The sequence below is a fragment of the Bactrocera tryoni genome, chromosome 1 (assembly GCF_016617805.1).
Source record: "Bactrocera tryoni isolate S06 chromosome 1, CSIRO_BtryS06_freeze2, whole genome shotgun sequence".
In the NCBI taxonomy this organism is placed as follows: Eukaryota; Metazoa; Arthropoda; class Insecta; order Diptera; family Tephritidae; genus Bactrocera; species Bactrocera tryoni.
In genome coordinates, this window is record NC_052499.1 from 48,443,577 (window position 1) to 48,470,910 (window position 27,334).

The 27,334-nt window shown below is 31.3% G+C and overlaps 5 protein-coding genes across 7 annotated transcripts; 2 read left to right on the forward strand and 3 right to left on the reverse strand.

Annotated features, from left to right (window-relative positions):
* Window positions 1–350: 350 nt before the first annotated feature.
* On the reverse strand, window positions 351–11,776 carry LOC120775408 (prostatic acid phosphatase). 3 transcript variants are annotated; one of them, XM_040105585.1, is made up of 6 exons: window positions 11,201–11,776; window positions 10,540–11,103; window positions 10,303–10,401; window positions 2,309–2,548; window positions 1,786–2,235; window positions 351–1,704 (listed from the first exon to the last, which is right to left on the reverse strand). In XM_040105585.1, the coding sequence occupies exons 2-6, from the start codon at window positions 10,747–10,749 to the stop codon at window positions 1,270–1,272; spliced, it is 1,434 nt and encodes a 477-aa protein (XP_039961519.1). In that variant the 5' UTR covers window positions 10,750–11,103; window positions 11,201–11,776; the 3' UTR covers window positions 351–1,269. The 3 variants fall into 3 exon arrangements, with proteins under 3 accessions (XP_039961519.1, XP_039961528.1, XP_039961510.1); XM_040105594.1 differs by having other exon boundaries at window positions 351–1,376; window positions 1,446–1,704; window positions 10,540–11,772; XM_040105576.1 differs by having other exon boundaries at window positions 10,540–11,776.
* Window positions 11,777–13,242: 1,466 nt separating this feature from the next.
* Window positions 13,243–15,719, reverse strand: LOC120782567 (uncharacterized transmembrane protein DDB_G0289901). Its single transcript, XM_040114904.1, has 5 exons — window positions 15,558–15,719; window positions 15,156–15,441; window positions 14,419–15,085; window positions 14,089–14,328; window positions 13,243–13,793 (listed from the first exon to the last, which is right to left on the reverse strand). Exons 1-5 carry the CDS (start codon window positions 15,561–15,563, stop codon window positions 13,751–13,753), a joined length of 1,242 nt encoding a protein of 413 aa, XP_039970838.1. The 5' UTR covers window positions 15,564–15,719; the 3' UTR covers window positions 13,243–13,750.
* A 942-nt stretch (window positions 15,720–16,661) lies between these two features.
* On the forward strand, window positions 16,662–18,644 carry LOC120771122 (spindle assembly abnormal protein 6 homolog). Its single transcript, XM_040098975.1, has 6 exons — window positions 16,662–16,931; window positions 16,988–17,326; window positions 17,394–17,692; window positions 17,791–17,998; window positions 18,057–18,390; window positions 18,443–18,644. Exons 1-6 carry the CDS (start codon window positions 16,770–16,772, stop codon window positions 18,538–18,540), a joined length of 1,440 nt encoding a protein of 479 aa, XP_039954909.1. The 5' UTR covers window positions 16,662–16,769; the 3' UTR covers window positions 18,541–18,644.
* LOC120771299 (coiled-coil domain-containing protein 12) lies at window positions 18,552–19,359 on the reverse strand. The gene is made up of 3 exons (XM_040099272.1): window positions 19,346–19,359; window positions 19,081–19,311; window positions 18,552–19,011 (listed from the first exon to the last, which is right to left on the reverse strand). The coding sequence occupies exons 1-3, from the start codon at window positions 19,357–19,359 to the stop codon at window positions 18,660–18,662; spliced, it is 597 nt and encodes a 198-aa protein (XP_039955206.1). The 3' UTR covers window positions 18,552–18,659.
* Window positions 19,360–19,378: 19 nt separating this feature from the next.
* On the forward strand, window positions 19,379–23,222 carry LOC120771111. Its single transcript, XM_040098964.1, has 6 exons — window positions 19,379–19,762; window positions 19,921–20,175; window positions 20,345–20,485; window positions 20,543–20,685; window positions 20,745–20,875; window positions 20,941–23,222. Exons 1-6 carry the CDS (start codon window positions 19,475–19,477, stop codon window positions 21,465–21,467), a joined length of 1,485 nt encoding a protein of 494 aa, XP_039954898.1. The 5' UTR covers window positions 19,379–19,474; the 3' UTR covers window positions 21,468–23,222.
* Window positions 23,223–27,334: the final 4,112 nt, after the last annotated feature.

Consider the following 27,334-nt stretch of genomic DNA (forward strand, 5'->3'; position numbering starts at 1 on the left):
AAAATTGAACAGCTGGTGTATATTAATGCCAGTTGTTGTTGTTGTAGCAGCAGAAAACATCCATGAAGTCACTCCATATGACTATGCTAGTCAAATAAATATTGAGAGCGTTAATTGGTCGTCTCTTGCTGTCAACCGAATAAAACCTATTAAAAATAATAATCGAAAACAATGAAAAATCTTTATTTGACTTCTGGAATTATAATTTATTTAATGTTTTCTTAGTTTGTTATTAAAATCGATATTTTTTACAAAATTTTGCATATTTTATATTCACAATTTTGTTTATTTATTTTTTTCTTTGTTTGATAACAATTTTGTAAAAAAGTTTTTTTTCTTTTCAAACATCATTTCTATTAAACAACAGTCTTTTTTATTTAATGCAAATCACTTATATATTTACGTACAATGTGGCTGGGATGTCATGGGATTAAAATGGCAAAAAGAGAACAAACAATTTCAAGGACAAACAAAAAAAATAAAAGGACAATTACACAGGATTTCGATGAAACTAATTATAATAAAACGACTCAAATAATATTTCACATTATTTTGATTGAAGTAATTTTCATGACTGACACTTGTATGTATTAGTAAATATGTATGTGATAAGTGAGCACCGTTCTAACTAAAAAACCTTAAAACTAAATTATGTATAACGCATGACAGTCTGCTCGTTGGACATTTAATCAGCATTGAATAACGGTAGTATAAATATATATATATATATGTATGTACACAAAAAATAGGATACACTGTTGGTAGACATTTATATATATCAATGATAATAATTTTTGACTTAAGCACTTCCTTTAAAGCACAAAAAATATTGCTTAAAACAGTTAGGTTAACGAACAGACCGATGACTGGCACATAATCGAGTTTATATACATGTGTGTGTAGGTATTTAGGTAGGTACAAGTTTATTTAATTATTTAATTGAAAATGCATTAATTTGATATTAGAGCAAACACTATCAGCTAGAAATGCGAATCACAATTGATAAATTTACATACATACACACATATAACAGTTAACATACAATGCAAATGCAATTCAATTGCTAAATATCAAATTTGTAAAATATTAAAATCAAATGCATATTATACTCGCACATATATACACATATGTATTAGGATTATCGATACACAGAGGAACATTACGATTTGTGCTCATACACTTTGGAGCGGAGCTGGTTGGTTGTTGCATGTTGTTGGGCAAAACTAAAGCATTATACTATAAATAGGTATGTATATCACTTATTGACAATTAGGCCATTTGCGCATACGAATAGGCGCTATAACGGCGGCGGCGATAGTACAGCATGAATGTGTAGGAGAGCAGTAGCATAAAGCAGATAACTGAACCCAGTATGGCTGTGGTTAGAAAAATACCTGATATTAGCAAATAATACGGCCGCATTGTATTTGTAAAGCTAGGCTTACCCATAGCCAAGCCGATATTAGCCTCATCGTAGGGCATCATCATGGTGCTCAGTCTGCATTCTTTCTCCCAATCTACCGGCAAAATATCTTTGTAAATTGTGTGCATTTTCGCCAGTGGACATGACACGCCACAATCGGGTATATTCAGTAGTGTGGGCTCAGCCGAAGTGTTTTTGTAGAATATTGACACAAACGGCTGATTCTGCTCATCAATGCGCAATTCGAATAGTAAACAAGCTGTATAACCAGGACTTTTCAGCTGAAAGTTTGAAATATTTTAGACGTTATAATCAAATTGCGATAAGTAGGAGCGCATTATTATGCGGCAGAGCATACTCACATCGTATAATTTGAGTGTGTTCAAAACATTCGCCACGGTTGTGTCGTGTGCGCTATAAATCCACACCGACCGATCGGGCTTGAGTGAACCGCGCGCCTTCTCACCGAAACGTTGTAGCATTTCTTTTATCAGCGGTCCGGCTTTTAAGCGTGCCATGCGCCGCGTATACGTGTTAATCGAAAATGCGAAATCAGCTATGTATGTCATATCGGCGCTGGGGTACACCTTCTTGGTCCATTCGGGCAGCGTACGATTGTAGAGTGTCTCAATGTAAAATGTGTTATTCATGCGTTGTATAGCCTCTAATGTGTCCACTTTGCGACCCGAATACTTGGTCAAATAGTCAAATAAATATTGATAGCGTTGATTCAACTGTTGGAAGGTAATCGAATTCAAAAGTGCTGAGCGCGCATAATCGTAGGCGGGACAGGGCACTTTACCAGCCAATTCCTAAAAGATAAGGACGAAATATTTTGTAAACTTCAATAGAAAAACACTTGAAATTAAAAAAGTGTGTAAGCACCTTATCGTCTCTCTCGGGTTTGGAATGCACCGGTATCGGTTGCCACGCTATATCTTTATTCCAAATCTCAGCGCCTATTGGGGGATACAGTCCGGCCAAATTGGATAGCGCACTCGCCAGCGTGCGATCAACATCGGTTGAGCGCACATAAATCTCATTCTCGGAGTAGGTTTCATTTAATAGCGTGTTATAGCGTTGACGTAACCATTTGCCAAGCTGATAGTGCTGATTTTTTCCCGTCTGTAATTGGAGAAAGCAAAAACGGTGTTAATTTGAAATACAATGTAATGATTTTAATATTAAAATCTATATGTATTTGTAAATTATATACTATGTAAGTATTGAAATAAACTACAGTTATATTTCATATAATCTAAATTGCCAAAGAGAATGGTAATGGTTTCTATTTTCTCTACTTTTTTAAAGAAAACATTTTAAAACTAATGTGGAATTTTAATTATTATATCATTCGAAAGAAAATTCTTGGCATTTATTTTCTGAAGATTATCTCTTTCAATTGTTGGCCGCGGCTACGACTCAGATGGTCCATCCGTTGAGTTCAATTTTCGATGACTCCTTCGAACATTTCGACTGGTAACGAGCGAATGATACGCGGGATGTTTTGCTCAGCGGAATTGTCCGCATAAACTTTAAACTTTACATATCCCCACTGGAAAGAGTCTAATGGTGTGATATCACACGATCTTGGTGGCCAATCAAGGGGCCCACCGAAGTGTTCTCTCAATAAATCCATTGGTTGATGCGATGTGTGGAAAGTGCAGCTGTCTTATTGAAACCAAATGTCGCCGAGATCACAAGATTTAATTTCAGGCATCAGGCATTGAATAGTGTGTTAACATGGTGCGATAACGGTCGTCATTGACAGTTACATTCTCAACGGCATAATTATTGAAGAAATATATGCCGATGATTCCACCAGCTCACAAACCATACTCAACCGTTTTTTCTGGATAAAATGCCAGCTCTTGAATCTCTCAAGATTACTCTTCGTCCTAAATACGACAACTATGTTTGTTACCGATTGAGCCATCGAAAATCTTGGATCTTCTTGGAACTTTTCAAGAGCCCATAAAGCGAAACGATGTCGCTTGGGAAGATCGAGCGGCTTCAGTTCTCGCACAAGCTGTAGACTTTCAATTTAAGATATCGACGTAAAATTCCCCAAGTCGTTCCATACGTCAGTCCGAGTTGCTGCGAACGGCGTCGAATGGACACTTTTTTTTCGTGTACACGCTTAGCTACGGCTGCTATATTTTCTTTACTGTGACTGGACGCGTTCTATTTGGTCGAATATTATCTAATAATGAATGCTGGGCCTCAAAATGGGTGATTGTGTTGCGAATAGTACGCTCAATAGACCGATTAGGTTGACCATAAGTTGAGCGAAGCGCGCGAAACAGATTCTTTACAGAACGTGAATTTTCGTAATAAAGTTGAACGATTTGTAAACATTGTTCAGGCGTAAATCTTTCCATGAAGAAATGTCAAAAAATACTGAACAAAAATAATATGACGCTTGACAAGACACATGCGTCAAAAAAGGCTATCGAAAAAAGTATCTCTACTTGGATCATGTTACATGAATATACTTTCTATACGTTGAATTTATTTTATTACGATCTGGGGTGGTTGGAGTGAGTAACTGCAATCAATAGCCGGCACTAGGCTAAAATCTCACACAGAAGCGACAATACCCTGCACAAATGAAAAAATATTTCATGCAAAAACTTGATTTTGATCGGTCGGTGTGTATGTCTACTGTATAATATAGTGATTTGATTAAAAAAAAATTGTTCGGAGAACTTCATTTCAAACGTTCAGTTTGTATGGCAGCTATATGCTATAGTGGTACGATATCGGCGATTCGGACAAATGAGCAGCTTTATGCAGAGAACAGAACATGTTTCAGATCGATATCTCTTAAAATGAGAAACTAGTTCGCATATAGACAGACAGACGGACATGGCTTCTTGGCATTAAGTTTGTCACCTGTTCAAGGTATAAAAACCCAGTTTTAGCACCCTTTGGGATAAGCAAATGTATAGCAATAAAAAAAATTAATTAACTCAAATTTTTAAAGTTCTAACGGTATTTTAATGATTTTCTACTCAAAAGGGTTAACGCACGCTGAACACAGTACTTATAAGAAAACATTGAAAAAACAGGGGCAATGCAATAAAAACTGAAATGTAATACTAGTAACTAAAAAAACAATAAACTTCTAGAAAATTTTCGAAAAAAAGTTTTAGTGGAACATAAAACAACAGAACACAGGTGCTAAACTCAAACCCCAAACTGTTTCACATATTTTCTTCGTTTTGTTTGAAAAATAAAATCGGAAACAAAATAAAATCATTAAATAAATATGATAGATAGATGTTGAATACAATAACGGTTATCTATTTATATGCCTTATAATGGAAAATTTTTAGCAAATTCGCTTTAGAAAGAGGTACATGTGCTTGTACTTTTTTCACTTTTTCATTATCAATTTGTAATATGAATTCGCTTTTGTACGTTCTATATGCAGATATGATAACACTCCCATATATATATATATGTACATATGTACATATATAAATTTCTTGAATATCATAGTTAAAGACTCATTTGTCAAATTAAATTTTAATTCAGGTGTGGGTATTTATATGTAGACACTTTGCGGCGAATTTTTCTATAAATATATGTACATACATACATAGCGTCACTTAAAATGCAAAACAACATATCATCAAATATTCGCTGGCAGATATAACAAATATAATATGAGTGTATGATATCCAATATATAACCAATATATAACTATTTTATAACCAAAACTCAAATTTTGTATACATTTCAGAGGTTTCTATCATATTGTTTTTCCTTCGCCTGTAAACTTATGAAAAGTGATGTTACGTTATTTTACATTTTAGTTAACCATAGATAGCTTTATAATCAACAACAAAATTAAACGGTTGAATTCAATAGCAGAAAGTGATGTGTGAATCCCTATTTGAATGTCAGTTTATCTGTTATATGCCACTTGTTTGTTCTATTCGCCGATTTCAAAGTTGCGATAGATTGATTTTACTTTAAGAGAAAATTAAAATATTCTAAAACTATATATTCTAAACATACTATACATATGTACATACACCTAAATTAAAATTTTATATAGAGAAATCGATCATGAAAGTATTTTGCTGTTGTAAATAAGCAAAACATTAATTTTCAATTAATTTGGCATAATACTGCTGAGTTGACAGTCCTTGTCCAGTGCAGTCCTATATATTCCAGTTACGTAAGCACGACCACCGTGACAACGGTTTAAAAACGTATATTTAACCAAGCTAAAAACCAGGTTTGTGGTTTTATTGCATTCTCAAGTAAAATTACAGTTATCAAACAAAATTTGTGTACATGAAAAATAAAGCCTCATAAAATTCATAAATAAGATATAAAATAATAAAATTATGGCCATAAGTTAATTTATTCTTTTTAGTGTCGTTATCTGCCTTTGTACGAACCAAGGTTTAATCTTAAATAAATATACATTTAATAAATAGCAATTGTGTTACATTTCTTTAGGGCAGCAAAATATGAAATAAGCATTGTTATCATCTGACCATTGTTTCCCTGATTTTCAGCGTCACGTGACTTATCACTTTACAAGAAACACGCAGATAATATTTTTAAAAGTACTATTTGCTGATCTTATTGTTACATACGCAAGCCTGCTGTTGTTTGCATTTACCATAAATAAATATGCTTGTGTAAACAACCGCTGTAGGAAAGTAAAACAAAACAAGAAAAAACGTTAACTACGGCTGCACCGAAGCTAATATACACTTCACAAGTGCATTTCTTTTAGTAACTATGTGTTCAGTTTGTATGGCAGCTATATGCTATAGTTAACCGATCTGTACAATTTCTTCGTATATTACATTATTATCATAGAAAATAACCTGTACCAACTTTTGTGAAGATACATTGTCAAATGTGAAAGTTTTCCATACAAGAACCTGATACCGATCGTTCAATTTGTATGGCAGCTATATGTTATAGTGGTCCGATAACGGCAGTACCGACAAATGAGCAGTTTCTTGAAGAGAAAATGACGTTTCCAAAATTTCAAAACGATATCTTAAAAACTGCGGAACTGAGGCGTAATTTTGAAAATGCTTGATACAAATATTAAATCAATTGCAAAAAAACTTAAGGTTCCATTTGGTATTTTGCTCAAAATTAAAATAGTAATAAAAATATATATTTATTTGAATTTTAATCACATGAAGAATATTATTATTATTAATGAGAAAACATAATTTTACTATTATTTCTGTTCAAATTTCAGTTTTCGAGATTGCAGCAGCTTTTATTTGTGCTGAAAAATCGTGCACTAATTAAGAAATATTTAATATAATTTTAATAGTAATTAATTTAGCTTGATTTCATACATTTATATTATGAAAATAAATTATTTTTATTTTTTTTTTTTATTTTAGCAATTCAAATTTTTCCTACAGGCTATCAACCATTATCGCCACATAAATTTTGGCGTCTTTGCAGTCAGCAGTCAAACTCGTACATACAAATGTTTTGCTTGCAATGTAACTGTAAGCAATTTGAAGCGGCAAACATTTGACCGACAAATATTATAATGGAAATAGTAATAAGACTCTATTTATATACACTTATACATGTATGTACACAAGTGTCTTGTTTGTGCTCATTAAACGGAAATTAACGCCACTGATTGTTGACTGCAAATATGTATGTTCATATGACAATACTGGTCGACTATATGCGCGCTCTTAATTCAATTCCTAATGGCATTTATTGTAAGCAATCATGTAGGCATATGCATTGAAGTCCATCCACAATATTAGTCATTTATTAATAGGAATTGTGATAAGCCAATAAGCACTTCTCGGTTATTATGAGCATATAAATACAAACATAAACACAGGCATACATACATACATGAGCATATAAATACAAACATAAACACAGGCATACATACATACAAATAAATATACATACATATGTACTTGTATATATGTATACATACTGGCATATTTAGCTACATAAAAACTCATACTAGAAAGATACTAACAACAGCAGCGCATTGTTGTGGATTTCGTTAACAAATGGAGGTAATTGAACCTAAGTAATTACGAAACGCTACTGCCTGATAATCATTAAAAATGAATAATTAATGATTTCTCAATAGAAAATATACTACCGCCATTATCAGCTGAAAATGGACTAATTAATGAACTGATTGAGATTAAAGTATGCAACAACATGAATAAAATACAAATTTTAAGGTTATATGTATATATATATATATTTATATGTGTATAACCTTAAAATTTGTATTTCATATATATATATATGATATATATACATATACATATATATTATATATTATTTTACTTTAATTTGTTTTTGTTAAGTTACACAGCAAAAAATATTTTTTTTTATTTTATCTTTACTCACTAAAATATCAAAATTTTTCGCCAAACTTATTTTATCAACTTAGAAAGTTGAAAATGAAAAAAATTTAATTATAAATCTGATGCCGTTAAGTAACTGCTATATAACTTGATTAGATAATACTTCTCTTATATAAAAAGAATTTTTCAAAATTTAATAAACAGCTGAAAATACTTTTGTTGAAAAAATACAGATCCCCCTAATGTCAATTCAAAAACCGACAGCTAATGCTCTACAAATATCTTTACTTAGAGATTAAATTGTCACACTTGCGAACACATTTTTAAGATACCTAAATGCATACAAACATACATACATAGGTATAAGTATATATAAAAAAAGAAAACATATGCTTCACATGCATGTATAGTATGTACGTTAGACTGGATCGACAGGTTACAGGGAGCCAAAAACACGGAAACATCAGCGTATGCGGAAAATGTTCTACGGATCATTCTGATCAACTTTGCCTGAGCGACTATGCGTTTAAAAATGCTTTCGAGCCAGCAAGTTATAGGGATTGTAAAAATGTGTTCGTCAGTTTTTGAGATATCCGAATGAAATTTAAAACTTAAGCACATTTTGATATTCTATTGATCATTTGACGGAATCGACCAATATCGGTCATATCTTCCATACCACCGCTTATTCAGATTTAAAAAATTTAAACTTCGCCTTAAATCTCGCTGACTCGTAACCGGTTTTAGACCATAGTCTCTTAAGCAAAGTGGTTCAGTATGATCCGCAGAACAGTTCACGCAAACGCGATTTTATGGAAAAAAAAATCGACCCGCTCTAATGTACATATATAGATATGGTATGCATGTATTTATATGTATGTATATTCAAAGTCTGTATCCAGCACCACAATATTTATTTCCTTAATCGTTTTTTATTTTTGATATGTACGTATGTTTGTATGTATGTACACATATACATACATATGTATATTTATATATTTAAGAATGTTGAATTTCTTTTGCTAAAACCTTCTTTTAATAGAAATGCACCAGCGAAGGGTATTGCAGCGGAAGTTAACGTTTTTTCTTGTTTTTATGAAAGTTTCAATGAGACAATAAATCAAAAAAAAATTCAAAAAAAAGTAAAAATATAACGAACGAAATAACTGAAAGTCAGTAAAATTTAACATAACCTAAATAAGAAAAAAAATTATTTAAACATTTGAGTATGTAAATATGTGCTTTTTTATTATATGCACCCAAATGAATACATTGTATAACCTCATTTTAAAAATTTTTGTATAATTTTCATATTTCTACTGAGAAATTGAATTTAGATTTACATATACATATGTATATATTATATGTATAAACATATTTACGTATTCGCACATTCGTTATCACTTTCGGATTCAATGAAAGACATGTTCGTACGCCGCCTGCATTGCAGTAAATTAACGATAGACTGATAAAAAGTTTACACTGTTTAGCACAAAAATTAATTTTTTAGCATTTTATACATTTCATAGATCACTGTGATAAAGGATTACAAATGATAAATAAGTTAAAATATAAAAGGTTATGCTGATATCGAGTACTCAGGTAGCAGAAGTATCTTTGAGCGATTCTTTAAGGAACGGTCTTCAAATTCTGATAAAAATAAATATGTACATATGTATATACATATGTACGAGTATGTTAACATATATTATATACTACTATTTCGAAATCAAGCTATCATACTCCTATAAATATCTATAACTATCGTACATGCATATAATTTAACTCCCTCTTAAACCCTTAACTTAGGGTTTTTAATTTTTTTATAGAGTTTTTTTGTCTTAAATGAATGCATACATATGTGTTCCATTTGGATTTCGAATCGTTAAGAGTATTTTTATACCAGCCTTATGAACCTTTTGCATTAGATTTTAAAACTTAAAAGCGTATTTCCCACAACTCATGTTTTCAAAGTCAAGGACTTTCACAACGTACACAATTTACAAAGTAACACAGGAAAATTAAAAAAAAAAATATTTTACAATAACAAATTAGTCAATTTCTTCGCCAAATATAAATTTTTTTCCTTCCAAGTGTTCTTAAAAATTTAAATAATTGAATTGCGAAAAAGTCTATCGGCTTTATCTGGTAAAAGCATTTAGCTAATGATATTATTTTGCTTGTTTAATTTCAGGTGATCCAGCACTGAGTTATGAGAGGCACCGCAATTCAACTTCTTTCCGAGACACTCCAGAGTAATTACTGCCATTGGCGTATTTTTAATATTTTATAATGCAAATTTAACACACTAATCTTCAAATGTCATACTCTAATGAACCATTGGTTTCCAATGATAATTTTTAAGTGTTTCATCAAAAAAATCATATTTTTTTTGTTTTAAGCGAAGTGCAACGCTTGCAAAGACAAATCAGCTGCCATATGGCAGCTTCGCTAAATTTACAAACACTCAGCAAGAAACTTAATTATTGCCCTAACAAAGTAATAAAAACAAACTATGATTTTCGCACTTACATTTGTGAGTTCACCCCAGCCGACCGGCCAGTACTCGCGATTCTTCCACGGATCTGTGGGATATGGTTCAATTGGCGTGCGGTCGCCGTGTCGGAAGAGCTGTAGAAGAGCACAAACAAACAAAAAAGTTGATTATTAAAAATTCATGCGTACTGGGCATTGTTGGTCATTAACCAGGCCATCTGTTGACCGATAAATGTTCATACATACAACCAAATTCACGGAGTACACACTTACCACATGTGAGAATATTAATTTTCCCTTCAAAGCAGCTGGCAACGGATTGCTAATTCCACGTTGCTCTCCGCTTTGTTGTAGTGTTGTTGGCAGCTCCAAGTCCGCCAAAGTTAGTGAAGCACAACACAAAGTGAAGAACACGAAGACGAAGAGTAGCTGCCTGTGTTGGAACAGCCGCAGCGGCTTAAAAATATTTGGTGATTTTAGCATGTCGTTCGCAGGTGTTTGCAATGTTGTTTTTCTTGTTTATTTTATGTCTTTTGTTTTGCGCGTATTTCCGCTTCTTATTCAGCCTTTAGCCCGCAACAACCAACTTGTTTCACGGCAAGTTATAAAATAATCGTGTATTTATTCGCGCGTTTCACAAAAACTCAACGCAAAAGCAAATGTTAAAGTTAGAAAATAAATAAATGAATATATGTATATGCGTGTATGTATGTACGTAGGTAGGGCGATTCGTGATATTCGTTTTGCTCATTTATTTTGGTATCTTGTCGCAGTGGTTTGTCAATGCGCTGTGTTCCCGTTTCCTGCTCGCTTGCTTGCTTACCGATGGTTCGCTGCCTGTGTCCAAGTGGGAGGCAAGTTTACATGAGACTTTTGTGTGCGGCCTTCTTCGTTGGATATCGCACAGTTAGTAATTGCGATTTTATAAATTTACCTGTAATTCAATATTCTGCATTTGTACGCGACTGTGTGTGTATGTGTGCTGTTGTTGTTGCCTTCGTCACCTTCTCCGACTTCTTCGAGTACCCGTTGGCCTCTGTTTGTTTGTTAACGCAATTTTTTATTTGTTATTTTGCGTTCACTTCAACAAAGCACTCGCACAAAGCAATTTTGTACCGTCGTCGCTGCTTTTTTGCATTTGAATCTTGCCCATTATTTCAATAAAGCCGTAATGTACATATATGAATAAAGATTTACAAAATCACAAAATCACAAAATAATAAAGTAATCTTCAATTCCCTTGTTGTGGCAGTGCGCCGAGTCAAGACTGTTTGTGACTTTGACACCGAACACGACGACAGCAACTGTGCGAAGATTCGCAGTCGCAATAATTCAACAGACTCGCGGTAGAGCTACAGCAAAGAGAGAGTGTATGCGTTGGAAAAAAAATCGCTCCAAAGCGCTTTCGCCACCGATCAGTGACAGCTAAAAAACTGATAAAAGCCTTGAAATAATCTTTGACAAATATCAGAATATTGTATTTTTTGTTGTTTTGGTAAATTCGTTTCAGCTACTAGTCACTACACTGTGTTTTCAAAGAAAAATACAGAGAGCATTGCACGGCAGAGCTCACACTGTGCATATGGCAGCATGCGTGCATATTGTACATATGCATATGAGTGCAGTGAGTGACGGCGTCGTCGGAGAGTATGCATATTTTGGAAAGAGAGAGAGTTGAATTATACAACTGAGCATTAACGCTTCCATTACAGGTAAACATTTCGTTATTTAATACAAAACGATTTGGAAGTATTGTAAATTAATTAATTATAACAGCGATTTGTTCAAGATTGATATAACAATACAGTTAGACCTAGATTTACAAACGTTGCACCTATTGCACTTACTTAAAACAAATTATTACAATATAATTGCCATAAATGTGTATAAAATTTAAATATGCGCCTAAAAGATGCAACACAAAGTTAAGAAGTGTGAAATTATCTGCAACGTAGCTTAAATACAGTAAATATATTTAGAAAAAAGTAAAACAGATTTTTTTATAACAATAATAATAATAAAACATAAATTTTAAAATAAATTAAAAAGTAAATTAAAAAAAAAAATTCAAAAATATATAAAAAGCAAATTTTAAAAAACAAAAATTATACAAAATTTTAACAAAATTATACATACATACATACATATGTATGTATAAATTTTAAAAAATATATAAACAAAAAAAATATATAAAAAATACATACTATACATATGTACATATGTACTACATACATACATATGTATAAAAAATAATTATAAAAAAAATAAAAAAAGATATTACAAAAAAATGATAACGCAAACAAAAAAATTAAATAACAGTATTATAAAAAATTAAAAAAACAAAATAAAAAAAATAAATAAAAAAAATAAAAAACAAAATTAAAAAAAAAATAAAAATATAAAAAACAAATTAAAAACAAAAAATATTGCGTAAAAACTTAAAAAAATGTACATTAATTTAAAAAAAGGATATTTTGAAGAATAACCCATGTGTATGACTTTAGTTGACTCGCTGAACTGTCTGTTCCAACGGCAGTCGGATCTACGTAACCGGAATAGACCCGGACTTTTTATCCGGCCAAGGATGGCCGGCATAATTCTGGCGCTACAACAACATCTACTCCTTTAATTTAAATTGATGCAGCACACTTTGTTTTCTTTGTATCAAAAACTCATAAACACTTAACGGCTTACCTTGTTAAGTGTACTAAACTGATTCGTTAGACGTTAATTTTGTTGAGTAGTTACGGTTTAAGAATTTTTATTATCTAAAATAACAGTACTGAAACTACATATATTTTTTCTTACATAAAAAATTAAGTGTTTCTTTATTCAATTATATTGCATAAAATGATGTACTATAACTAAAGCAAGATTTTAAATAGATATGTGCGAAAACATATTTGCAATAACTTGGGCATTTTCATTGTTGTTGTTTATTTATATACAAACTTAAGTATATATTTTTCAATTGAAAATAAACATATCAATATTCGGTCAGGTAAATGTAATGTATTTTCACACATAGAATCTGTTACGCTACGTTATGTACGGCGTGATTGTAGGTTAATTTCGTTTAAAATCTTCTTGCCATTTGCAATATTTTATTGAGTAGTTGAAAAAGTGATCTGCGTAATTTGTCCGTAAATTTGTAATTTTCCTATTTAATTATTTTGTTCTATATTTAGAATATGCTATGTACTTTACATTTGATAGTTAGTATATACAAAATATTGACGACCTTGCGTTGCTTATAGACTAATATTTGTTGATTGTTAATTATTATAAAACTGAAGTAGTTTACATGACTCCGTGAAATTTAGTTTGTTTTCGAATCACACATCAACTTTTCGTAGTAAAGTTCTCGCACATGTGCGCTCGTTATGAATTGCCTATTCATATAGTTAGTCTAACTGTAATACACGAATTCCACATTATCTACTCAGATAAACGGATTGGTGAACTCGCTTACTAGGGGTTATTTTCAAAAACGTTGATAGGGCATCGCATTTTGACGTGGGCCATTGCTGTATTGAAGAGAAATCGTAAAATATATTTTAAATATAATAACGAATATTTATGTCAAGAATATATAAAACTATTTAGAGATCATATTTTAATAAGCCAAACTATTTTCAGTAGCCACTTTACGGTATATTGTTCATTCATATTTTGCATATAATGAGAAACACACATTTATACAAAATCCCAGATTTTCGTTCGTTTGTCAAACCTTTTTCATGGCTTTTAAAACAACTTTGAACCGATTTCCTATTTATTGCATTGTCTGTTAAAAGAAAATTAATCTCAATAAAATCTTACCGTTGATTTCCACCACCTCGACCGGCACGCGCATCACCTCCGCGGCCACCGAATCCCTGTGCTCCAAGTGGTGGGAAATTACTACTGTAATTATTTTGCGCAGAAAATCTTTCATTGTTGCCTCCACCATCACGCCTAAATCCGCCGCGACCGCCACTATTTGCGTTGCCATCACCTTGACCATTGCCAAAACCGCCATGAAATCCACTACGAGCCGGCATATTATTTCCATGGCTAAAACTAGAGAAAGTAAGCATTTTTAAAACCAAAAGTCACTAATCATTTAAGCTTTTACATGCATTTCATTCTAAAGCTCACAACCTAACTCACCCATTTGAACCGTTGTTATTTCTTCGACTAAAAAGACCATCGGTGGTGTTATTTGTTGGGCCAGCATTATTTTGCATTCCACTTCCACCAAATGTACCAAGAGAATTACCACCAGCAAAACCAGTATTACCATTACCAAAGCGTTGACCACCACCCCCACGTCCGCCCATAGGTAAGGCGAAACCTCTTCTATCCTGACCCTGACCTCCAAAACCCTTATTACCGCCATAACCTCCGCCCGAATTGTTGCCATATCCCTCATTGTCATTGAAATTGTTCATGCCACCAAAATGACTGTTCCCATCAAACGTTTGTTTGTCCCAGTTATGGAAATTTTGCTGTCCACCATCATTTACACCACGATCGAAACCTCTCGAGCCGCTGGCATTACCACTATTAAAGCTGCCTCTTTGATTACCACCAAACATTCCGCCACCGTCGGTCGAATTTCCACCCGGACCATCATTTCTTCGATTATAAGGCATGTTACGCTGTGGCTTGAAGTGATCATTACGTATAGCACCGCTACTTTGATTAAATTTATTTTTTGGTGCGCCACGTCCGGAATTATTACCAAAGTTTTGTCTATTATTGCCACCATCATTCATATCACTATCCCTTCCTCCTGGTCTGCCACCACGATTTCCTGGTCCGGAATTCCTACCGCCTTCACATAGTTAAATTTATAAAAATGTTAATAAATGCAATATTCAATATATTAAATATCTCAATTTTACCTCCGGCACGCGCTGTACCGCGTGACCTTATATTTCCCCCTCGTCCATTGTCTGCATTTGCTTTCCTATCTTTCGGCCGACCCAGCTCTACAACAATCATTTGTCCTTTGAATTCGGAGGCATGTAGTGCAGTAATCGCTGTGTTGGCCATTTCTTTTGTTTCCATGTGCACAAATCCACACCGATTCATAACATCACATTCCACCACGACACCATAATCTTCAAATAAACGTCGTAATTCCTCAGGCTTTGTGCCGGGCGGGAGGTTACCCACAAATATTTTTGTCTAAAAATCCCAAATTTTGTAAAAGAAAAAATTATATACACGAACGTCATAGCACAAGTAAAAGAATTATTCAACGTTGCGTAAAGATTTACAAAAATGTGCGTTGATATACTTACCGCCATTTCGGTGGGTTGTTGAGATATTTGTTTAGACTTCAAAGTGTTTTTGTTTTGGGCCGTTATTAGTATTTAATATTAGCGTTTTTCACCTGTATATGCAGCCAAAACTTTTCTTAATAAATGATTAACAAAAAATGCCGCTAGAAAATTGTGAAAATGGCGAAGAAAGAAAAATGAAATAGTGCCACATAATTTTTATGTTAACAGCGTTGCCATCAGTTCTGAACAACAAAGATAAAATCAAAACCTTTAGGGAAACGCTGGATTTTTGGCAATTCAAACTGCAATGACATTAGTAAATAATGTTACAGATAAATTAAAAAAATGAGCGTATAAAATTTTGTTGAATTTATGATTGAAAAGCTTTTCGAATCAATGGATTTCGCCACGAACGTCTATACAAGCAATACTTATTTTGCTAATAATTTATTAATTTATTATGAGTCTTTAATTATTTTCAGACTTCATTTAGTTTATTTCATTATTAGAAAAACTTTAAGGTATTAAATTAAACAAACATAATTACCGTTCGATTCTGTACTGTGATACAGTCTGAAGTCTCTAAATTTGAGATTTTAAGGTAGAGGCAATTTTTGAGACTTGAGACGATTTGGCTATTCTGTAAGTGACAGTCACAAAATCTATTACATTTCATTATTCAGAGATGTTTTTACACTTGAATGGGAATAAATATGTCGATAACAAATATTAAATTTTTTATAACATAGCGAAAAAACATAATTATCAATAAAAATAAAAATATATGTTGACTTTAACATATACGAAATGTAAAATTGATTTTTTTTACCATTTCGTGTTTGAGTTGCTTACAAAATATAAAAAACGACAATAGATTAATATCTGTGATGATCTCTATTCAGTGTATTCAAAATGGCAGACAAGAGTTCTTTTTAGTTTTGTGACCTGCTAACTATTAGGTCTCAAATTTGAGGCAATATTTTGAGGCTAACGCTAGAGACTGTTTAGTGAATAGTAACTAGTCACAAATTGAGACTTTACCTTAAAATGTCTCAATTAGTGACTAGAAACTGGTTACAGAATCCCGCTATTAAACTATTTAAATAGCCGGGCTCCATAAATAACAATAAATTGGCAACATTATTCTGAAGAAGAAATGGGAGAAAATGTGGTTGGCGATAGTAAAGAATAACAAAAGTAAACAAACAAATTTATAAACAATTGTATAAAATGTATGCCGCAGCCGACGAAGAATATTTTTGTAATAGTAGCAACAATACTGAAAGTATTTTACCAACAGTGGAACTGATGGTTAACTTTCGTTTGGATGGTGAACGTATGAAGAAGCCTTGCATTATGTGTGCCGAGAAGATTGCATTCAAAGGACTGCTTGTAAGTTTTAAAATATCGAAAACAAATTGTTTCCAACAAAAATATATCAATTACAGCAATTACGGTTGACGGAGAAAAGTGATCAACGGCGCATGTACATTACAACGGTGGATGGTTGTTCTTTCAATGAATTGAAACAAGATCAGTCATTGCATGTAACATTTGCTGGTTTCATAGAGAATCTGGCAAGAATGCTTCAAGACTGTAGGTCGGGAAAGCTTGAGTTAGCATTGGTACAAAAACAGTGCAACTCTGTAGATGAATCCGTTGGCTATCAGTTGCAATTTATTGAAATGCGTAGTTTTAAGAATCTCATCCATTTATGTCTACCTAGTCGTATTGCCCCCTTGAATGTTGTACTATTCTATATGAGCAGCAGGTTTGATGTCATACAGGTAATGTGGTATTTTTTTATTTGGTTGCTACAGTTTGTTAAATCTACTTATATTTCTAACTCATTAGAAACGAACTCAGTCACAAGAAAATCAAATACAAGCCTTGCAACAAGAAGTCGACATGCATTTGCGCACTATTGACCAGTTAAATGCAGAAAATGGGAAGCTGAGGGAGAATTTGGTAGATAACTCAAGAAATTTAAATCAACGCCACACCGAAGAGTTGAAACATTTGCAAGAAAATTTGCGTAAAACAGCGGAACAGAAACACATCGAAAATGAACGTTGCCAAAATAAAATTACGGCATTACAATTGCAAATAGATAAGTTAATTTCTGACAAAAATAGTATGCAAGCAGAAAAAATGTGAGTTATAAATTTGACATTAAATGAAAATAGACAATTTATATATGAATTTTACTGAAAAAAATCTGTCATTAACAATATCAATTTTTTTATTTTAGTAAAGAGCAAAAACACATTGAGATTCTAAAGGAAGAATTATCTAGCGCTAAATCACAGAGTTCAACGCTTAAAGAACAAATTGAAAGGTTGCACGTAGAAATATCATCTTTAAAGAATACCGAGCGCAAAAACGAGATGCATTTAGTGGATGCTCGAAATCATATTTCGGAGCTTCAAGAAAAAATTAAAAAATATGACAAAGCCAAGGTAACATATAGAGCGATATATGTATTTAAAAACTTTTAATAATTAACTGTTTCGTTAGGCTGATGTTGTCGCTGAACTTGAGGCGGAGAAGAAAATTTCACAAGCAAAACGAAAAGCACTCGAAATGGCCGCAGAAGAAATATCTAAGGCAAATGAGATCATTTTAAAACAAACACAAGAATTTATAAAACTCAAAAAGACTGTTAGTTGGCGAACCGAGGTTGCACTTCAACAGGAGAAAGCAATCGGAGATAAAGATAAACTACTGCAATTGCGAGAAAAAGAGTTGTCGCAAGCACGGACCACTATCGAAGCTTTGCGCGAAGAAATACCACAGCAACTGGATTCTATGCGAAAATTTGCTAATACACTGGAACGAAAGTATAGTGAACGTAAGTTGTCATATTTGTTGTATTTTGCTTTCATAAAAAAGTATTTTTGTAGAAATCAATGCATTGCGCGATAAATTAAGTTCAACTGGAAAAGAGAATATACCACAACATGTATCAACCACACCACTGACCTCTAGCCTTCGCAAATGATTGACTATTGGTTATTTCTATTTGCAATTTAATACCCACCATAATTTTGTACAAGTTTTGTTATTTAATAAAATTTTATATAATAAATAAAAAAACAAAATTTATATTTGAAATACTAACTAGTCATCGTCGCCCACAGCGGTCTCACCAGCGTGTGCTGTGCCAACATTAACAGCTTGAAAGAAATCTTGGTCGGACTGGTTTTTCTTTAATCGTTCTCGTATTAACTCTGCAATTGCCTTTTGTGTTCGCCGTTCCAACCGTTCTAATTTTTTTGCCACATCACGTTTTAAATCCCAGTCAGGTTTTCTAGGTGCCAAATTTGCTATATCAATTTCGTCAATAACCATAGGTTGCCGCAAAAGTTCGAGTTGATCTTCCACAGCTTTTTCAATGTCACCAGATGGTTCTTGCTCTAAAATTTCACCTTCAGTATTTTCGTTTTGAGGTTTATAACTTCTGAAAACGGGTCTGCACAAATAAAGCTTATTAATGTACGTCTTATTATTAAGTTAAGCCATTTAGAAAAAGGTTGCATACTTAGGAAGTTTTTCTGCTCCTTCGCTGTTTGTGTCTTTATCAGTTTTATTTGCTTTCTCTCGCAATTGCCTCAAACGTTCTTTACGCTTTAGAGACTCTTCTGATAATTTACCTAATTTATTTTCGTCGATTTCCATGTTTTGGGAATTGAAATGAGAAAACAATAATAACGTGCTAAATAAAATAATAATAAATTGTTTATACTGATTGACATTTACGATCGTATCAGTGCTGCCAAATTAGAATATAAATGAACTGTTCTCACTCTGATGCTGCCATTTTTTGCACAGTTGTGCACTTGTAAAGTAATCAAATTCGTTCAAGTTGGTGGAGTTCTTGTTGCGATTTGCGCTCAAGTTTATTTTCATAACAGAGATATTAATGATTATTAATAATGAAATATCACAGCTTGTGGCTTTTTGTTATATTTCTATGTGCCGGTTACAATAATCAATGGGTGCAGAGCACACAGGATGAAGATAGCTGGATCGATCCCGATGCTTGGGGACGTGAAGAATATCTTCAAAATCCTCAACAGAGTAAAAATAAATATCAAAGTGATGAATCCACGGTAGACTCGAAATGCCCCGTATGTAAGGACGGCAACCATAGTGAAGAAGCCGTCGCACTGATGTATTATAAAAGACTCATTGCGTACTTATTTAATAGCGACTTTTTCAAGGTGCGTCATTAATTACACAAATATTTGGTAGTTACAGATATAGATGTAAGTAGATGATGACATCATAGCCCCACACGCAAGCCGGCATTTGGCAATGTGTTACAGTTTATGCACATGTTTTCGTTTATTTTATTGTATTTTTATACCTTCCTATTTAGCATGATGACTTAACTGGAGAATTGACTCGTCCATTAATATTCACTGCTCTGCCAGCTCAGTTAGAACAGCTCAAAAACTTAAATGACCCACGCGATTTGGATATGATTTTATCAAAAATTCTGTCAAAGGCAAGAGTGCCTACTCAAACAGATTATTATAATTTTGTTAAAAAAAACATAGCAAATGGTAAAAGTTTTTTTGCCCTTATTTGGGATATCATCAAGGATTTGGGACAGTTATTGAAAGTTTCCGAGGTGAGTGAGCTTACCGTTTCATATCCTACATATTGATATGGTTGTAAATTCTCCATATGGAATGTTGTTTGCTATTTTAGATTTTACATGAAATTGCATATTCACTCTAGAAATAGAAAATTATACATACAACATTAAATGTCTCATGTTTATTTCGTTTATTTTCAAGGTGCAATTTTTACTTGGAGCTGGTGGTTTGCTACTGATTGGTTGGTATTGTCATCGAAAATATAGCATCGGCATTATTGCAATGATTGTCGGAGCCGTTGTGTGCTTTGGATATTTCCACACGTATTTGGAATGTAATCGCGTAAGTATTTCATATTTTCATCGTTCATCTCAATAACTAATTATTGAAAACTTATAGAAATTGGAGGCTGAACGTTTATTAGAAATGCTTGCACGTCATGAGCAGCTAGCACCGCAAGAACCCCGATGGTACACGCCTATCGTAAGCTTTTTTACTTTCAGCGAGCAACAGGCCCAAAAGACCAAAAAGGAATATATCAAGTTTGTATTCGTTTATTAATTGTACATTATTGAAATTAACTATATTTATTTTTAACTAGACAAGCAAGTCAATTAAATTTGAATTTCTGTCGACCCGATCATGTGTTTCTTCTGTATGTCAATGACTTGTTCTTAAAGCAACTATCATTTCTAATAGACAAATCTATTGAAACAATGGAAACACTTCGAAGTAATTGCCCACTTTATAACGCTATGCACAATTAATAAAAAAAGTAATAATAATTATAATTACAGACAGTTTGAGCTTCCCATTCAATTATATAGCCGGCGGAATGCTAGTGTTCCTTATTGGCTATTTTGTAAAATTGACATTCAAGTATATTCTAAGTCCACGTGCTTGGTACGGCGTATGGCAGCAACATGAGTACACAACGCATCGCGGTGGCCTCCCTGCAAGCACAGGTACGGCACTTCATGAAGACCGTATTTCTGGTGAAAATTTAAGAATACTTTTGAACGCCATTAGCGGCGCGACGTCGTCGAACCAGATTTCGATCAGCAATACAACCGCCACGGCGGCTTTAACACCAGCAACCGAGCAGGGTTCTGGTGTGCAGGAAGTACTGGCGTCATTAGAAAACGGTAGCGCTGATACAGCCTCTGACTCTTCAATGTCCGAGAAGTTAACGAAATCAAAGGAAAACTCCCCACAGAAGCAAACAGATGAAAGCGCTAACAATAATGCAACGGCAAAGCAGCAGGATGTGTCGAAGAGCGCTGAAAAAGCCCATGATATAAAGTTGGAAGAACATATTGGATGAGGAAGCGTAACAAGCGTAGTACTGCTAACATTTATTTTTATATAATAATATAATTTATTTATTTTTTTTTAATTTATCACTTTTTCCTAGTAGCGCTGTGTGTGAACAATTTAACACAACGCTTATTGGTTTACAGTTAAACGCAATGTAGTTATACACCATTTCAAAATGCAAAAGCGAAGCTTGTTAAATATTATAATTTTAACTTAGAGAGTAAAGTACGTTATTTATGTTCTAAGATACAAGCAGGCAACTAGTAATTATGGCAGGAAACAATGTGATATGGATTGAAAATAATACTGTTAAAATTTACTTTTTTATACATATATTTCTGCACAAAAGTTGTAAACGATTTCAACTACATATAAAAAGTAAAAATAATTATGCAACATTAAAAGAACTACAAATGGCTTGCGACCAAAAAGCAAAAATGTTTGTGTGTATTAATTACCTTTTCGAATATTTTGCTGTGCTAAATAGCTATTACAATGAAATAAGAAAAATGCGTCAATTATTTTTAATTGGATTATTGGATTTTTATTTCAACTATTATTTTTAAAGTTGTTTGTTACAATATATATTATATAAGTATAATATAATATATATAAATACATATATTATAATTCGTATTAGTGTAAAGCTATGTCTAGCATTTGTGTGTAGTATGTTTATGTTTATTATTAGCTCAAACAAGTACAATACATACCGTCATTCTCGCTTACTGCTATTGGTCACTGCATTCTCAACAAATGCATACATATATCTTGTAATCTTGTATAAGTGTCGACTCTTAACGTTGTATATTTGCTACGTATAAGTTATGTTTAACTTAATTAATTGTTTGAGTACTTAAATTCATTCATTTCGTAATTTCGAAATAAGCAGCTAATATGCTTAACTTTTTTATCTCTGTACAGCAGCTTGCGAAAAAAATTTTATTATATATGTATGTGAATGTGCTAGTATTGTATCTATATATGCTGAAGCGCACTTGTTTTATACATTTGCAAAATTTACTTAGTAAAATGAATATGCAAAAGTGACATGAAGTGCGGTTAGGGCAAAGTAAACGCATAAAGTAGCTATATATATGTACATATATTTAAAAAATGTTATGTAATCAGTTTTTTATCGAAAAAAATTAAACATAAAATGTCAAACTTTATCATTTGTATATGCATTTTTGTGAGTTATTATCTCTGTCTGTTTTGCCGTCTATTACGTTAACGCTTTTATTTATAATCTATATAATTTTAATTTGTTTTAATACATGCATTTGTATATATATAATATAATTTACGCAATTTATAAGTATAAACTAAGTTTCTATTTATTCGTTGTATTTTTACAAAAACACGGTGTGATGACGTCGGTCATCGGCGCATTTGACCGCTTCGAATTCAACTTTTTTGTTGCTCGATCAACATAATTGTAACATAACTGCACACAAAGAGGCCTTTACATTGCATTGCGGCATTTTTAATTAACTTCAGTTACGTAAACATTTAACGAATTTATAAAGTATTCTTTTTTCGCCAGACGCCAGTGCATACGGATTAACTACTATCAGACACATATTTATTTACATATTTGAACCAACTAAACACAGCTTTTGCTAAGCAGTTTTCGAATTTGTTAATTTGTTTAAAGTTATTGTAACAGTATAAATGTAATGCGAATTTGTTAACATAAAACAATTTAAATGAAATAAATAACACAAACCGAAACCTTTGTGGTAGCTGGTTTCGAAGCTCAGACTTTATTATAATTCATTTAAGTTTGCTTGAGTGGTTGTAAAGGCGCCAAAAGTTAGCGCTTTAAAGATTGCACTTAGCAACAGTTACAGTTCCGGTTGACGGCGCTGGTTGGAATACCGTTAGTAGATAATAGAAATTACGATATCATTTTTCGACGCATTCGAAGGCTTAGCTTCTTTCATTTTATACCAAAAAGCCGATCGCTTACTTAATTTAAAAATGTGCTAGCTTATAAATAGCACGAAATTTTGCATGCTGACTTTGCGCATGCGTACAGCCTTGAGAGACTTTACGGCCGTAACTCAAAATTTAAGCTATGACCTTAGAAAATATTATGCATGTATTAGAGAATTCTCTGTTAAATATTAACAAAATTACAATTAAAAAAATTATAGTAGAACTTTTAGTAACTGTATTTTAGTATCGAAACATTTTTAATATTTAATTTAATGTTTGAATCGAAGTAATAAAAGTAATACATCAAGAAACAAATGCATTTTTAAAAGAAAAATGTATGCTGAATTGAAATATTAATGTTCGGTGCATTGACGTCAGTGTTGCCAATTTTTTAATTTAAGAATTTGGGAGTAAAAATGAAATTTTTATTTTTTAATACCGGTGTTGAGATCAAAACTTCAATTATTAAATATTATTATTATTTTTAAAATTATTTTTTAATACCGCTTTTGGATTTTTTTTAATTCAAAATGTGTTTTTTGTTTTTTAATGCCGTATTTGGAATTACAAAAAAAAAGTAATTCAAATATTAATTCAATAACTTTTTTAGTGCAGTATTTGCAACCCTGATAGGCATAACCTCAAAATTAGTATCAAATGGTAATAATAATAAAGTTTAATTCGAAATAAGGATTTCAACTTTAAATTATATTACTTTTTAAAGTACTTCATTAACACCGTATTTTTTTAAGAAAATAATTTTTTTTTAGCATTAATTACGAAATATTTTTGTACATATGTATGTACATATATTCTTTTGCAGTGACAATTTAATGTAAATATTGGTTTACTAGGTAATGAAATCAAGTTTTTTATATTTTTGTGAAGCAGTTTGTGTATATACATACATAAATGTAAAGAATTGAAGCTAAGCTTTTGGTTTTCAATATATTTTATATATACGTTTTGGTAATATTTTTTATTAATACTAATTTTTTGCTAGTTATATTTATTAATATAATTATTTTTTTATTAAATTTATTTAACGATAATTTTCGCTATTTAATGACATGATAATTTTATTTATTTATTTATATTTTATTTTATTAATATTTTTTTTTTGAATCTTTGATCAAATTAATAATAATTTAATTTTTTATTATTTTAAATTTATTTGTTTATCTCTTTTTGTTTTAATTTTTTTAATCAGATTTTTAAACATGGTTTTTGTTAAATTTTATTTATTAACAATTTATTTATTTATTTTTTATTTTATTTATTAATTTATTTTTTTTAATTTCCTATTTCTTATTATTATTTTTAATTTTTGATTAAATTAATAATAATTAATTATTTATTATTTTATATTTTTTATTAATCACTTTTTGTTTTATTTTTTTTGAATAAGTTGTTATTTAACTTTTCGTTAATTTTATTTATCATTATATTTATTTATTATTATTTTTAGTTTTTATATTTTTTTGGTATTATTAATTTTAATATTTTTTAAATTTTATTTATTAATTTTCTATTTCTTATTTTTTTAATTTTTTTAATTAAAAATAATTTATTATTTATTATTAATCCCTTTTTTTTCTAAATTTTTTAGTAAGCTGTTTTTGCTACATGTTTTTTGTTAAACTTATTTATTCAATAATTGTTATTTACTTTATTGTTAATTTTAGTTGTTATTTTTTTATAATTTTGTTTTTTAACATTTATCAATATTTTTTCAAAATTTATTTTTTAATGTGCATCTTTATAATTTCTTTTACTTTTTTGTTTTGTTTTTATTTTTGTCAGTTTTATTTATTATTTATTATTTTTTCATTACTGTATTTTTGTATTTTTTATTGTTATTATTTTCAATACTTACAAATAATATTTTTTTAATTTTATTTATTAATATACAGCTTTTTTAATTTTTCGTTTATTAATTTATTTTCAATTTTTTAAATATTTTATTTATTTTTTTATTTTTGCCTTTATATAATACTTATATACATTGGCAATCATTACATGCTAATAACTGCTTACCGTTAAAAACTCTGCACAGTATTCGACTATCCGTTAGAATACGGGAAAAAAGCACTCTTCTATTAATTATCAATATTTAATCAAACTACGCTTTAAATATGTATGCTTATATGTATGTATGTATATCGGGTGCATTTATTCATAAAATATATGTTTATTATTTAATTCTTTTTTGGTTTTATTTCGATGTTTACTGTCTTGCTTACAAACTAGTTTTGCCTAAATCAGCGCAAAAAAAAGTTTAAATATTACTATTATTAATTAATTTTTTTAATGGTTTTCTTCAAGAATAAAGAATTCATTATGTATAATTAATATAGCATTATTTTTTTTTTTGTTTTTTGTTTTAATTAATTTTAGTATTATATTAACAATTAAAGCTTTGCAAATTTCAATTCAATTGTTTACCTTTATAATTTATTTCACTTTAATTAACATAAATGCTAAAAAAATTGCATTTTACCTACAATAAGTTTTATAAGAGATACAAAAAAAAATTGCTTTGCAAGTATTTGCATGAAAATGCTTTTTGAAAAGCACAAATAATGAATAACAATTAATAAAATTTGAGTTTCAGCTTAAAATAGCGTAACAGTACTTATTAGTTCTTAATTAAAAACTCCAATTCTTACCTCACAAGGCGTGTTTTGTTTTTGTTTTTTGTTTTTTTTTTTCAATTTAAGTGTTTTACTCCTTCGATTTTCATTTAAATAGTTAATTCAGCAAATAAGTATTACACATGTTGTTTCCTTAATTTTTTCATTTTACTTTGCTAACCTTTTTGTTGTTATTTTACGTATTTACACAAATTATTGCTACGCCTAACTTAACTGTATAAGAGCCGTAAAAGCTTAAAAGCTTTCTTTATTCACCTATTGGTTTGCTTACATTTAAAAAATATACTTGTGTGTATGTATGTATGTAGGGTATACATATGTATGTATGTAATTCTCTTGAATTATTTACTAATTTTATCGGGGGCTACGCATGCAAGTCGTTACCGGCTTAAACTTAGTAAATATTATTGAGTATTTTGTAGCAATCAATTTGTTTGCATGTATTATGTACTTGTATATATAAGTGGGTGTGTGCATGTAGGGTTAATTTGTTGTTGCTGTGCTGCTTAGAAAAATAAATATATGTGTACATGTACAAATTACCTAATTTTACTTCTTTTTCAAGCCTTTGAGTTGATAAAGTTCGTATGTATGTACATATGTATGTATGCATGTATATGTGTGCAAATTTTAGTTTGTGTTAATCGTACATTTGACCCTTTTACCCCGCTAAACTAAAATGGCTAACAGTTGCAGTGCATTCAAAAATAAGAAAATTATGCCTCAGATATGCGTTCGTGTGTGTGTATGTACATTAGGGTGACAGTCATTTCCCAAGTTGCTGTTTTGATCCAAAAAACAGAATTTAACGCTAAGATGCTCCTTATTTTCAATTTAAACCAATAATTTTACTTTCCCACACACTTTACGAGGGATTGTTTGATCTCTTGCATTAAATTTAACTCACAAGAAAATAAGCTCGACTCAGAAACTATAATATTCTAAATTTCCCGCTCAACATAAAGTTCTTAATAATTTTTTCAATAAAAATACTTATTTCAAAGTTATAGGCAGTTAGAGTTATGCATCGAATGTATTTCATTCATACAGTACACCATGCTGTATGAGTAACACAGAATGTAGAAATCACTCATTTATTCAAGTAATTTATACATTCTGTGTTACTCATACGACATGGTGTCGTCCATTTTGTATGGCAACTTCACCATATATGCTATAGTGATTCGATATTGGCGATTCCGATAACTGAGCAGCTTTTTGGGGAGAAAACAGCTTGAGCATAATTTCAGATCGATATTTCAAAACCTAAGGAATTAAT

Bases quoted from the DNA above. Each gene is read 5' to 3' on its own strand.
- LOC120771122 (XM_040098975.1), top strand. From the start codon at position 16,770: ATGTATGCCGCAGCCGACGAAGAATATTTTTGTAATAGTAGCAACAAT. The intron at 17,999-18,056 runs GTAACATATAGA...CTGTTTCGTTAG, and splicing joins AAAAATATGACAAAGCCAAG to GCTGATGTTGTCGCTGAACT. The intron at 18,391-18,442 runs GTAAGTTGTCAT...GTATTTTTGTAG, and splicing joins GGAACGAAAGTATAGTGAAC to AAATCAATGCATTGCGCGAT.
- LOC120771299 (XM_040099272.1), bottom strand. The intron at 19,012-19,080 runs GTATGCAACCTT...TTATTTGTGCAG, and splicing joins GGAGCAGAAAAACTTCCTAA to ACCCGTTTTCAGAAGTTATA.
- LOC120775408 (XM_040105585.1), bottom strand. From the start codon at position 10,749: ATGCTAAAATCACCAAATATTTTTAAGCCGCTGCGGCTGTTCCAACAC. The intron at 10,402-10,539 runs GTAAGTGTGTAC...GCTCTTCTACAG, and splicing joins AATTAATATTCTCACATGTG to CTCTTCCGACACGGCGACCG. The intron at 1,705-1,785 runs GTGAGTATGCTC...TCAAACTTTCAG, and splicing joins ACACACTCAAATTATACGAT to CTGAAAAGTCCTGGTTATAC.
- LOC120782567 (XM_040114904.1), bottom strand. The intron at 15,086-15,155 runs GTAAAATTGAGA...AACTATGTGAAG, and splicing joins CGGTACAGCGCGTGCCGGAG to GCGGTAGGAATTCCGGACCA. The intron at 13,794-14,088 runs GTAAGATTTTAT...TCTTCAATACAG, and splicing joins CGAGGTGGTGGAAATCAACG to CAATGGCCCACGTCAAAATG.
- LOC120771111 (XM_040098964.1), top strand. From the start codon at position 19,475: ATGAAATATCACAGCTTGTGGCTTTTTGTTATATTTCTATGTGCCGGT. The intron at 20,486-20,542 runs GTAAGTATTTCA...GAAAACTTATAG, and splicing joins CGTATTTGGAATGTAATCGC to AAATTGGAGGCTGAACGTTT. The intron at 20,876-20,940 runs GTAATTGCCCAC...TTATAATTACAG, and splicing joins AACAATGGAAACACTTCGAA to ACAGTTTGAGCTTCCCATTC.